Genomic DNA, 13266 nt, shown 5'->3' with positions numbered 1-13266 from the left:
AGGAGGACATGTCCACACCAGGACGGGGACGTGTGGCGTGGAGGGACATGGCCATGGACGGTGGCACTTGGCCCAGGAGGACATGTCCACACCAGGACGGGGACGTGTGGCGTGGAGGGACATGGCCATGGACGGTGGCACTTGGCCCAGGAGGACATGTCCACACCAGGACGGGGACGTGTGGCGTGGAGGGACATGGCCATGGACGGTGGCACTTGGCCCAGGAGGACATGTCCACACCAGGACGGGGACGTGTGGCACGGAGGGACATGGCCATGGACGGTGGCACTTGGCCCAGGAGGACATGTCCACACCAGGACGGGGATGTGTGGCACGGAGGGACATGGCCATGGACGGTGGCACTTGGCCCAGGAGGACATGTCCACACCAGGACGGGGACATGTGGCATGGTGGGACACGTCCATGGATGGTGGCACTTGGCCCAGAAGGACATGTCCACACCAGGACGGTGACGTGTGGCGTGGAGGGACATGTCCACGGATGATGTCATGTGGCCCAGGGGACGTGTCCATGCCAGGACGGTGACAGGTGGCCCAGGGAACATGTCCATGCCAGGATGGTGACCTGTGGCATGGAGGGACATGGCCATGGATGGTGGCACTTGGTCCAGGAAGACACATCCATGCCGGGATGGTGACATGTATGAAGAGGGGACATGTCCACACCAGGATGGTGACATGTGGCCCCAGAGGATGTGTCCATGCCAGGATGGTGACGTGTGGCATGGAGGGACATGTCCACACCATGAGGTGGCACATGACCAAGGAGGACACATCCCCACCCCCCCCACCACACCACAACACCGTCCCCTCCGTGCCACCATTTATTCACCACTCCTCCCTCTGGTGGGATGGCCGTGGCTCAAGGTGTCCCCCGTGTCCCTGTGTCCCTCAGGCCACCTCCGGCAGCGGTTCCAGCAGCAGCCAGAGCCCGTCCTCGGCGCGGAGGATGAGCTCGGGCTTGCGGCGCGGTGGCTGTCCCGTGTCCAGCCGGATGGCGAAGCGTGCCACTGTCAATGCTGCCACCACCTTCAGCTCAGCCATGGCGAAGCTCTGTCCGATGCAGTTCCTGCCACCACGTCGCCTCTCTGTCACCTCTGTCACCACCGTGGGGGTGACGCGGGGGACAGCAGACCACCACCTCCACCGTCTGGGTGGTGGAGCAGATGGTGGAACCTCCTCGAAACGTGGGGACAGTGTTGTCCTCACGACACCCAAACGTCACGGCTGTGGGACAACCACCCCACCTTGAACCCAACCAGGCTCAGGGGGTGACACATGGGGACACTCGTGTCCCCACCATGGCTTACCTGGGGCCAGCGGAGAAGGGGATGAAGGCCAACGGGGACCGTCCCTGACTGTTCTCCGGGCTGAACCTCAGTGGGTTGTAGACCTGGGGTGACACGGACACCGTCACGCCGTGGGGACGTGGTTGTCCCTGCCCATGGTGACGGGGACATCCCGCTGTCCCATAGTCATGCCACCAGGGCCAAGTGGCTCTACCTGGGGCTCAGGCCAGATGTCCGGGTTGTGGTGGGTCCCATAGATGCTCACCAGGCAGATGATCCCTGGTGGGATGGAAACGGCCACCTTAGGGACAGGGGACAAGGAGGGATGGTGACATTGGGGACATCTCGTACCCTGGGAGTGCCGTACCCTTGGGGATGACGCGTCCATCACGCAGGGCGATGTCCTCGGTGCAGCGCCGGGACACGGCGGTGACAGGGGGATGCAGGCGGAGGCTCTCCTTGATGCACATGGTGGTGAAGGGCAGGTGGGACAGGTCATCCCTGGGGGCGAGGGATGATGGCACCAGCGTCCCCAAGCCGGGTGGCCAGGGGATGACACCGGGGACCTCTCACCAGTCGATCTCCTCCACGTCCCTGCCCTTGAGGAGCTCGCGGACCTCCTGGCGGCACTGCTCCTGGTAGTGGGGGTGGCGGGCCAGGTTGTAGAGCAGCCACGCCAAGCCGCTGGCCGTCGTGTCGTGGCCTGCAGGGACAAGGGGTGAGCGAGGGGACATGTCGGTCCCCCCGCTCTGATGGCACACTGTGGCTTGCCCTCACCCTCGAACATGAAGGTGTCAGCCTCGGCCGAGATGTCCTCATCCGACAGGGTGTTGCCGTCCTCGTCCTGCAAGGGTGAGCGTGGCAGCCAAGATGCCCCCTGGGGCCACCGGTCTATGGCCAACCCTCACCATGGCCACCACCATTGCCCTATGGCCACCACCTTATGGCTAACCTTTTCTGTGGCCACCGACATCCCCTTGGCCACCACCATCTCCCTGTGGCTACCACCCAACAGCCAGCCCTCTGCATGGCCACCACCATTCCCTTGATCACAACCATGCTGCTATGTCCACCACCCTACAGCCAACCTTTCCCATAGTCACCACCATCCCCTTGGCCACCATCATGCTTCTATGGCCACCACCCTATGACCACCCTTTCCCATGGCCACCATCATCTCCCTGTAGCCACCACCCTACAGCCAACCTTCCCCATAGTCACCACCATTCCCTTGATCACCACCATGCCACTATGGCCACCGCCCTACGGCCAAGCTTTCCCATAACCACCACCATCCCCTTGGCCACCACCATCTCCCCGTGGCCACCACCCTACAGCCAACCTTCCCCATAGCCACCACCATCCCCTTGGCCACCACCACACCACTATGGCCACCACCCTACGACCACCCTTCCCCATGGCCACCACCATCTCACCCTGGCACTACCTTAGAGAGCAGGAGAAGGTCAATGAAGTCCATGCTCCGTCCTTGGTGGCTCTCCACCCAGGCTTGGTGGCCGAGGCGGTCAAGGGCCTGGCGCCGGCGCTGCACCACGCCAGCGGTGAAGCTGTGTACGGTGGCGCAGGCTTGGGCGAAGCGACGCCCATCGGCCGAGAGGCGGTAGAGCCACGTTGGGTGATGGAGCAGACGGTGATGGCGTCTCACCACCAAGGTGCTCAGCTCCAGGATGGCCTTGATGTACTCGCTGGGCTGCCTGTGGGGCACCAGGGACCACTGGGGACGGTCACCGTGGACCACTGGGGATGGCCATCCCCCTGGCCATGGTGAGCTTCAGTGGGGACATGGGGTGGCAGTAGGACATGTGAGACCAGGCTGGGGTGACACCAGGGTGGTAGCTCAGAGTCCTGGGGGTAGGGGGAACCTGATGGGGGGGACAAAGCTGGGATCAGGGGGGACCCCGGGAGGGACAGAGTTGGTGTGTGGGGACCCTGGAGGTGACAATATTGGGATGGTGGGGACCTTGATGGGTGCAAAGTGCAGCGGAGACACCAGCGGGGACCAAGCCAGGGTGGGGTGGGACCTCAGCGGGGGACAGAGCTGGGGTAAGGAGGTGGGGGGGACCCCGGGAAGGGGACAGGGTGACGCCGGCAGGGGACAGGGTGACACTCACTGCTGGCAGTGGCTCTCGTGGCTGAAGATGCATTTCTGGAGCGTGTCCAGGGTGAGGAGGCTGAGCTGCCCCAGCACCTCCAGTCGCGCCGGGCCCCCCGCTGCCTGCGCCGCTGCCCGCCACTTGGCCTGCAGGCAGGGGTGCGGGGCTGGGTGCCCGTCGGGGGGCTGGGGTCAGGGCTGGGTGCAGGCAGCTGGTGCAGGTTGAGGTCTGGGTGCGGGCAGCGGGTGCTGGGTGCAGGGTGCTGGTCTGGGTGCTGGACAGGGTCTGGGTGCTGGACAGGGTCTGGGTGCAGGGTGGGGGCTGGGTGCGGGCAGCGGGTGCAGGTTGAGGTCTGGGCGCGGGCAGCGGGTGCTGGACAGGGTCTGGGTGCAGGTCTGGGTGCAGGCAGTGGGTGCAGGTTGGGGTCTGGGTGCAGGTTGGGGTCTGGGTGCAGGTCTGGATGCGGGCATCTGGTGCACGTTGGGGTCTGGGTGCAGGCAGCGGGTGCCGGACGGGGTCTGGGTGCAGGCAGCAGGTGCGGGGTGGGGTCTGGGTGCAGGCAGCAGGTGCGGGGTGGGGTCTGGGTGCAGGACAGGATCTGGGTGCAGGTTGGGGTCTGGGTGCAGGTCTGGGTGCGGGCAGAGGGTGCTGGACAGGGGGTTGGGTGAAGGTTGGGGTGCAGGCAGCGGGTGCAGGTTGGGATCTGGGTGCAGGCAGCGGGTGCTTACGTGCATGATGTGGGTGCTCTGGTTGAAGACACCCACGTAGGACTTGAGAACGTCCGAGTGGAAGGCGGGCGTCAACAGGCGTCGGTGCCGAGCCCACTTCTGCCCGTGGCTCAGCAGCAGCCCGTCTCCTGCGGCGAGACACCCGGCTCCATCCCTGGTGCACCCATGGGTGCCGCCCCACATGTCCTGCCACCCCTGAGCACCCACTCACCCAGCCAGGGCTTGAGGAAGCCATAGAAGAGCTGGTCCTTGGGGGCGATGAAGGCTGCGGGAGAGGCGAGCGGGGGCTGGTGAGGGGTGCCACCAGGGTGGCATCAGGTCCCCTCAGGGGCTTGCAAGATGGGTGGGGTCCCTAAGGAGAGGGGACCCCACATCTGCACCCATAACCACCACGGGATGGGGGTTTGGGTACAGGCAGGCCACCAGGCTGGCCATGGTGACACCTCTGGGTGGCCCTGGGGACCCTCAAGGACAGGTTGGTGTCCACCATGGTGTAGGTATTTGGGCACTCACTGGGCCAACCAAGGGTGACACCTCTGGGTGGCCCTGGGGACCCTAAGGGACAGGTTGGTGGTCACTATGGGGTGGCATTTGGGCTGGCTATGGGTCACACCTCTGGGTGGCCCTGGGGACACTCAGGGACAGGTTGGTGGCCACCAAGGCATTTGGGCACTCACTGGGCCAGCCAAGGGTGACACCTTTGGGTGGTTCCGAAGACCTTTGGGGTTGGGTTGGTGGCCACCCACAGGATGGGTGCCTGGACGTGACCAGATCCCCAGGCCAGCTACGGTGACGCCTCTAGGTAACCCTGGGGACCCTCAGGGATGGGTTGGTGGCCCTCGTGTCCCACCTGAGGCCAAGAGGATGGAGCGGAGGGTGTCGGGGTGGAAGAGGCGTAGGATGGGCATCCACGGCAAGAGCCACCACAAGCAGCCGTGCCGGTACCGTGCCACCAGCTCGTCCACCTGCTGCATCCCCTCCTCCGTGCTCTTCCCCTGCGCCAGGGGACACCGCAGGGCTCAGTGACCAACGCGGGGACACCCTTGTCCCCATGGTCACAGCCAGACTTGGGGACATGCTTGTCCTCAGCTTGTGGCCAGCCTTGGGGACAATCTCAGTTTGGGTTGGTGGTCTCGGAGACACCCAGAGCTCGCTTGTCCCCACTGTGTCCCTGCTGTCACCCCCCTCAAGGTGCCACCACCCTGTCCCCAACGTCCTCCCCCAGGCTCCGCCACCGTGTCCCCACCATTCCCTTGGAGGTGCCACCACCGTCCCTCCACTGTCCCCCAGCAGGTGCCACCCTCCTGTACCCACCATCACCCCCCCAGGTGCCACCACCCAGTCCCCACTGTCCCCCCCAAGTGTCACCACCCCATCCTCACTGACCCCCCCCAGATGCCACCACCCATCCCCGCTGTGTCCCCCCCCAAGTGCCACCACCCCATCTCCACCGTCCCCCCCCAGGTGCCACCACCTTGTCCCTGTCACCCCCCCCAGATGCCACCACCCCATCTCCACTGACCCCCCCAGATGCCACCACCTGTCCCCACTGTCCCCCCCAAGTGCCACCACCCCATCCTCACTGACCCCCCCCCAGATGCCACCACCCATCCCCGCTGTGTCCCTCCCCAGTGCCACCACCCCATCTCCACCGTCCCCCCCCAGGTGCCACCACCCCATCTCCACCATCCCCCCCGAGATGCCACCACCTTGTCCCTGTCACCCCCCCCAGATGTCACCACCTCATCTCCACTGTCCCCCCCAGCTGCCACCACCTGTCCCCACTGTCCCCCCCAAGTGTCACCACCCCATCCTCACTGACCCCCCCAGATGCCACCACCCATCCCTGCTGTGTCCCTCCCCAGTGCCACCACCCCATCTCCACTGTCCCCCCCGAGATGCCACCACCTTGTCCCTGTCACCCCCCCAGATGTCACCACCCCATCTCCACTGTCCCCCCCCAGGTGCCACCACCCCATCTCCACCGTCCCCCCCCAGGTGCCACCACCTTGTCCCTGTCACCCCCCCCAGTGCCACCACCCCATCTCCACTGTCCCCCCCACAGGTGCCACCACCTTGTCCCTGTCACCCCCCCAGATGTCACCACCCCATCTCCACTGTCCCCCCCCAGGTGCCACCACCCCATCTCCACTGACCCCCCCAGATGCCACCACCTGTCCCCACTGTCCCCCCCAAGTGCCACCACCCCATCCTCACTGACCCCCCCCAGATGCCACCACCCATCCCCGCTGTGTCCCCCCCCAAGTGCCACCACCCCATCTCCACCGTCCCCCCCAGGTGCCACCACCCCATCTCCACCATCCCCCCCGAGATGCCACCACCTTGTCCCTGTCACCCCCCCAGATGTCACCACCCCATCTCCACTGTCCCCCCCAGCTGCCACCACCTGTCCCTACTGTCCCCCCACAGATGCCACCACCCCATCCTCACTGACCCCCGCAGATGCCACCACCCGTCCCCTCTGTGTCCCCCCCAACTGCCACCACCCCATCTCCACTGACCCCCCCAGATGCCACCACCTTGTCCCTGTCACCCCCCAGATGCCACCACCCCATCTCCACTGTCCCCCCCGCTGTCCCCTCACCAAGCCGGTGTGACCCAGCAGCCAGCAGCGCCAGGGTGGCCGGGGGAACCTGCGCAGTCGGTGACAAGTGGCCCAGAAGCGGGTGACGCTGACCACGGCGTCCCAAAGCCACCCCAGCAGCAGGGCCAGCAGCAGGGTGCCGATGGCCACCGTGGCCAGTGGACCCAGCGCCGAGGCCACCGCCATGACGGGGACAGGGCAAAGGTTGGGCAGGGGGGAGGGGGGGGTTGGGCACGGCATCGCCTGGTCACATGTCCCCGCCGCGCCGTGTCGTCACGCGCGTCCGTGGCTTGGTCGTAACGCACGTCCTGGTGGCATCGGCCCCGACGTGTGTCCTGGGGGCTTCATCCCTTCATGCGTGTCCTGGTGACATCGTCCTGTCATACGTGTCCTGGTGGCTTCATGCCCTGACACGTGTCCTGGTGGCATCGGCCCCTCATGCGTGTCCTGGTGGCTTCATGCCCTGACATGTGTCCCGGTGGCATTGGCCCCGACATGTGTCCTGGTGGCATCATCCTGTCATGTGTGTCCTGGTGGCTTCACACCCTGACACGTGTCCCGGTGGCTTCATGTGACACGTGTCCTGGTGGCATCATCCCCCCGACGGGTGTCCCAGTGGCTTTGTCCCTCTCCCACCCATGCGTGTCCTGGCAGCTTCATGTGACGAGTCCTGGTGGCTTCACGCCCTGACACGTGTCCTGGTGGCACACGCACACGCCTCCTCTGTGCACACGCAGACGCACCCCTTGCTTGCACACGGGCGCCGAAGCGCGTGGGCGCACACGCATGTGCACACACATGAGAACATACCAGCCCCCCCCTCGCACACCCCCACGCACATGCACGCCATGGGTACACACACACGTGCGCGCACACACGTGTATGTGCACATACACCCCAGGCACACGCAACGCGCGCGCACGTATGTACGCACACACACCTCGTGCACCACACGTATGTATGCACACCCTCTGTGCACACGTGGGTATGTCTGCACCCCGTGCACGTGCGCACACGCTTGCACGTATGTACACACTTCTTGTGCACGCATACCCCATGCACACACACACGCACACACATGTAACCACTTCCCAGTGTCCCCCCACGCATGTGCCACGCACACCTTGCACGCAGAGCACGCATGCACACACCCCTTGTGCACACGTGCATCTGTGTGCGCGCACGCATGCACGCACATGTAGATGCACGCCACGCACGCACACATGTACATGCGCACATCCCACCTGGGCACGCACATGTACGCACACACCCCCTGTGCACACGCACACACACGCGTATGCAGACACTTGCACACGCCCCTTGTGCACATGCGCACATACATGTGCATACACCCCCTGTGCACACGTACGTATGCACGCACACCCCATGCACACACACGTATGTGTGCGCACCATGCACAAGCACGCGCGCACACACGTGCACTTACGGGCACGCTTCTTGTGCACGAATACCCCACGCACGCACACACGTGTAACCACTTCCCAGTCCCCCCGCCACGCCTGTGCCACGCACATCTTGCACACGTATGTGCTGCAGAGCTGCCCCACCGGAAGCACCCACGCAACACACACGTGTGTCACCCTGACACACCCACTGTGTTGGTGTCGTCCCCCCCGCCACCGTCCCCCCGCCCCGGGGCCGAAGTCCGTCGAAGCCGCGACACGGGACGCGGCGACGGGGGCCGTATCCTGCACCATGTTCCCGTGGCTCCTCGTGGCGCTGAGCGTCTGTGTCCATCCCAGCACAGGTAGGCACATGCCACGACATGCTACGCCACGCCATGCCACGCCACGCCGCTACACACCCACCGCATGCCGCACGCGTGCCGCAACGCGCTATGACACACCACAACGCACCCCGACGTGCTAAAACGCCCCACGACGGACCGTGACATGTCGCAACACGCCGCAACGCGCCACAACACGCCACAACATGCCACAACACGCCACAACACGCCACAACACTGCACGACACTCCGCGACACACTAGAACACGCCACAGCACGCCGCGACACGCCGCGACACGCCACAACACACCCTGACCCGCAGCCACACGCTACAACACGCCCCAACACGCTCCAACATGCGTGTGGCAACCGTGGGGGCTTCTCCGAGACCCTTTTTGGGCCAAAATGGCTCCGGTTGCATTTTTTTTTTTACCCTAATTAGGGTGATTCTGGCCCAAATTTGTGCCCACTTGGGTGATGCTGGGGTGGGGGTGAGCGGGGACGGGGTCGCACCCAGTTTTGGGCACGTTCAAGTTCAGTCTGGCTTTGGGTGCTCGCGATGGGTGCAGTCGCCCCGTTTTGGGGTGCTTTTGCCCTTTTTTTTCTTTTTTTGGGGGGGGATACTTTTGCCTTTTTTGGGGGGGAGCTTTGACCTGTTTGAGGGTGTTTTCACCGCGGTTTGGGTGCAGTCACCCGGTTCTGGGTGCCTTCGCTATTTCTCTGGGGTGCTTTGGGGGGGGGGAGGGTGCTTGCGCCCTCCTCTGGGTGCTTCGCTCCTGGTTTTGGGGTGGTTTCCCCCCGGTTTGGGTGCATTCAGCCTGTTCTGGGTGCTTTTGTTCGGGTTGCTTTCAGCCCGTTTTGGGTGCAGTCACCCTGTTTTGGGTGCAGTCACTCTTTTCCTGGGTGCTTGCGCCCTCCTCTGGGCGCTTTCACCTTATTTTGGGTGCTTTCACCCAGTTTGAGGTGCTTTCGCTTTCCATTCACACACCACCCCCCCCACCCCCCCACCCCCCCCGCGTGCGCTCACCCTGGTTTGGGTGCATTTGCTCTGGTTTTGGGTGCATTCACCCTTTTCTGGGTGCATTTGCTCTACTGTGGGTGCTTTCATCTTGTTTTGGGTGCTTTCACCCTGGTTTGGGTGCTTTCATCCTGTTTTGGGTGCATTCACCCTATTTTGGGTGCATTTGCTCTGGTTTTGGGTGCATTCTCCCCATTTTGGTGCTGTCACCCTGTTTTGGGTGCTTTCATTCTGTTTTGGGTGCAGTCACCCTGTTCTGGGTGCTTTCATCCTGGTTTGGGTGCTTTCACCCTCTTTTGGGTGCATTTCTCCCCATTTTGGTGCAGTCACCCTGTTTCGGGTGCTTTCACCCTGGTTTGGGCGCATTCGCCCCGTTTCGGGTGCATTTCTCCCCATTTTGGTGCAGTCACCCTGTTTCGGGTGCACGCTCACCCACCCCGGGGGAGACTCGTGGGCGCCATCCCTGCACCCGGGGGAGGGGGGCACCCCTGACCCCATGGGTGCCCCTCGGTCCCCTCCCACGTCCCCTGTCCCCTCCCCAGGTCTCCCACCACGCCACATGGACTCGGTGGTTGAGATCGTGGAAGCCCTTGAGTCAACCGACCGCGGTTTCACCGGCACCGTGCCGGAACTGGCGCGGGCGCTGGGTAGCTGCAGCACCCCGGGGTGCCGTGCGGTGTTGGGAGAACCACCCGACGTTCCACCAGCCCCACCGACGCTCAGCCACGAACAGTGGCTGCTCTTCACCCAACTCCTCCGCCACGACGCTGCGGCGCCTGAGCGCGGCGCGGTGCTGGCACCCGACGGCTCCACCGTCGCCCTCGGCCCCCTCCTCGCCGGCATTGAGGTTGGCCTCAAGCGGGTCTCGGGGTGGCCCATCCCCAACATCGAGCCACCCGTCGACGCGCTCTACGCTGTCACCATCGCCGAAGCTTTGGGGACGTCGTTCCTCTTGGCTCGTGATGGTGACGGCAACCAAACCACGCTGGGACCCGGCGGCTGTTGGGACGACGTCGACGACCCCCAAAACTACACCCTGCTGGGACCCCCGTCACTCATCCCTGATGCCATCGCCAACGGGGCGATGGATGGGGTGCTGTTGGGTGCACACCTGGCCCGAGCACCCATCCCGCTCGCCGACCTTCTCCGGGGCTACTACGGGACAGGCAACGGCACGGAGAAGGGGCGACCCCCCAGCAGTTACCGGCGACGAGATTTCCGGGTGCTGACGGAGCCAGGGAAGCTGGAGGAGGAGGTGGCGGCGATGCTGAGGGTGCTGCGGGTGCTGCCACCCACCCAGGAGCTCTTGGAGGATGTGGGGCCGGAGGAGGTGGTGGCCATCGCTCATCGGGCAGCACAGGAGTTCATGGAGGTCTACGTGGGTAGGGAGGTGGCACCCGGTCGCGATATCATGTCTGTGTGTGTCCCCAGAAAAAATCGGGTGGGAGGATGGGTGGAGAAGCTGCACCCTGGGTGGGGCTGGGTGTCCCCAGTGTCACCCCAGTGTAGGTGGCCCTGGGGGGAGTTGAGCTCTGAGAGCCGACTGGTGACATATGGCCTGGCGTGGTCAGACACCACCATGTCCCCTGGATGGACATTGGTGTATCTCCTGGATGGACACCACTGTGTCCCCACGTGGTGGTCCCTGGATGGTCACCACCATGTCCCCTGGATGGACATTGGTGTGTCCCCATGATGGACACCCACAAGTCCCTTGGATGAAGACTAGTGCGTCCCCTGGACGGATGTTGGTGTGTCTCCTGGCTGGACACCATTGTGTCCCCTAGATGGGCACTGGTGTGTACCCAGATGGTGGTCCCTGGATGGACAACACCATGTTCGTTGGATAATGGGTCCCTGGACACTGCTTTGTCCCCTGGCTGGTCACCACCACGCCCTCTGGATGGACACCAGTGTGTCCCCTGGACACTGGACACAGCCATGTCCCCAGCCAAGGAACACCCTGAGCAGATGCTCCACGTCCCCTAGATGAAGGGACCTCAGGAGGACACTACCATGTCCCAGGCCAAGAGGTTCCCAAGCTGAGCAGATGGTCCACGTCCCCAAGACCCCAAGGGGACAATGCCATGTCCCCAACTGCCCGTGGGACCAGGCAAGTCCCCTTCTTCCACCATCTGCCTTCCCTCGCAGACTGCCCGGCCATCGTGCCCCGGTGCATGTGGGGTGCCCGTCCCTACCGGGGCACCCCCAAGCCGTTGACCCTCCCCTTGGACTCCATCTACATCCACCACACCTTCATACCCAGCGTCCCATGCCGCACTTTCACGGCCTGCGCCCGCGCCATGCGTGCCATGCAACGCTTCCACCAGGACACCCGTGGTTGGGATGACATCGGCTACAGGTGAGATCCTGTCACCGTCACCTCATGGCGGTCCCCGGCACCCATCTCCGGGCAGCTCAGGTTGACCCATGGGTGTTTGCAGCTTCGTGGTGGGGTCGGATGGGTACCTGTACCAAGGTCGGGGTTGGCACTGGGTTGGTGCCCACACCAAAGGCTACAACAGCAAAGGCTACGGCGTGGGCTACGTTGGAGACTTCTCGGCCACCTTGCCGGACCCTGACACCATCGCCTTGGTGAGGGATGGGCTCCTGCCCTGTGCCGTGCGGACCGGCCGGCTCCATCATAACTACACCCTACGTGGCCACCGCCAGATGGGTCATACTGACTGTCCCGGCAACTCCCTCTTCCATGAGATTGAGACCTGGCATGGCTTCAAGGTGAGCACCAAGCTCTGTAGCATCTCCAGGGGTTGGAGGTTTGGTGCCTGGTTGGGTGTTTGGTCCAGTCCGGCATGACCAGATGGGGGTTTGGTGGGGGTGGAAGTGGGAGGTGATGCTGGGACTCATCGTGGTTTTTCCTCTCTTCTACAGTGAGGACCGGCCCTGTGGGTCCGGGTCTGGATGGGTGCAGGCAAGGTTGGATCATGGTCCAGATGGATACTGGCCCAACGGGTGATGGTCCGGATGGACCCTGGTCCAACAGATGTTGGCTCAATGGACACCAGCCTGGATGGACCCTGGTCCGGATGGATACCACTCTGATGAACACCAGCCCAGATGGACCCTGGTCCAGACAGACCTCGACCCAATGGATGACATCACGGATAGCCCCTGGTCCAGATGGACACCAGCTCAATGGCTGCCAACCCTGATGGACACTGGTCTAGAGAGATCCTGGTCCGGGTGGACACCAGCCCAACGGATGCCAGCCTTGATGGACCCTGGCCCAGAAGAACCCCAGCCTTGAAGGCTACCAGCCTGGGCAGATCCTAGCCCAGATGGGCACCAGCCCGGGTGGATCTTGACCCCGGTGGCCCAGCAGACCATCCCCAAAGCCAGGAACCACCAGAAATCCCCTTGCAATAAAGTCAATGCCAGGACATCAGCTTTGGGTGGTCCCTGGAGAGCCGGGGGGAACTGAGGCATGGGATGGGGGGGGGGCTATAGGGTCATGGGAGAGGACTCAAGTGAGGGACCCAGGTGCTTGGGACCTGCTGCAGGGCTGGGTGCTGTGGCACGCACGTGTATGTGTGTGTGCACACGTGCGCCGTGTGCCCAGGCAACACTGTCCCCCCATAACCCACCTTGAAGACCCTCAAGGAGACCCCCACCTCCAGATGGGCACCCCTCCGATGGCCATCGAGCCCCCAGAGGTGCCCACACCCCACGCTCCCAGGCGCTTCCATCTCCGGCACCCGTTCACTCTGAAACCTAATGATGGTGT

General features: G+C 63.9%; 2 protein-coding genes across 4 annotated transcripts; one reads left to right on the top strand and one right to left on the bottom strand.

Annotated features, from left to right (window-relative positions):
- Positions 1-831: 831 nt before the first annotated feature.
- Positions 832-6964, bottom strand: LOC129198497 (ultra-long-chain fatty acid omega-hydroxylase). Of its 3 annotated transcripts, none has more exons than XM_054807813.1 (12): positions 6757-6964; positions 5002-5252; positions 4363-4416; positions 4152-4279; positions 3442-3589; positions 2757-3024; positions 2087-2153; positions 1883-2012; positions 1677-1810; positions 1524-1588; positions 1331-1413; positions 832-1089 (listed from the first exon to the last, which is right to left on the bottom strand). In XM_054807813.1, the coding sequence occupies exons 1-12, from the start codon at positions 6940-6942 to the stop codon at positions 912-914; spliced, it is 1692 nt and encodes a 563-aa protein (XP_054663788.1). In that variant the 5' UTR covers positions 6943-6964; the 3' UTR covers positions 832-911. The 3 variants fall into 3 exon arrangements, with proteins under 3 accessions (XP_054663788.1, XP_054663789.1, XP_054663790.1); XM_054807814.1 differs by having other exon boundaries at positions 832-1127; positions 1332-1413; XM_054807815.1 differs by having other exon boundaries at positions 3442-3569; positions 5002-5146.
- Positions 6965-8420: 1456 nt separating this feature from the next.
- PGLYRP2 (peptidoglycan recognition protein 2) lies at positions 8421-12927 on the top strand. Its single transcript, XM_054808099.1, has 5 exons — positions 8421-8524; positions 10064-10903; positions 11673-11883; positions 11966-12260; positions 12414-12927. The coding sequence occupies exons 1-5, from the start codon at positions 8473-8475 to the stop codon at positions 12414-12416; spliced, it is 1401 nt and encodes a 466-aa protein (XP_054664074.1). The 5' UTR covers positions 8421-8472; the 3' UTR covers positions 12417-12927.
- The last annotated feature ends 339 nt before the right edge of the window (positions 12928-13266 follow it).

Source organism: Grus americana, chromosome 33, assembly GCF_028858705.1.
Source record: "Grus americana isolate bGruAme1 chromosome 33, bGruAme1.mat, whole genome shotgun sequence".
Taxonomy (NCBI): domain Eukaryota; kingdom Metazoa; phylum Chordata; class Aves; order Gruiformes; family Gruidae; genus Grus; species Grus americana.
The sequence above is the reverse complement of the archived record's forward strand: the minus strand, read 5'-3'. Positions and strand labels throughout refer to the sequence as shown.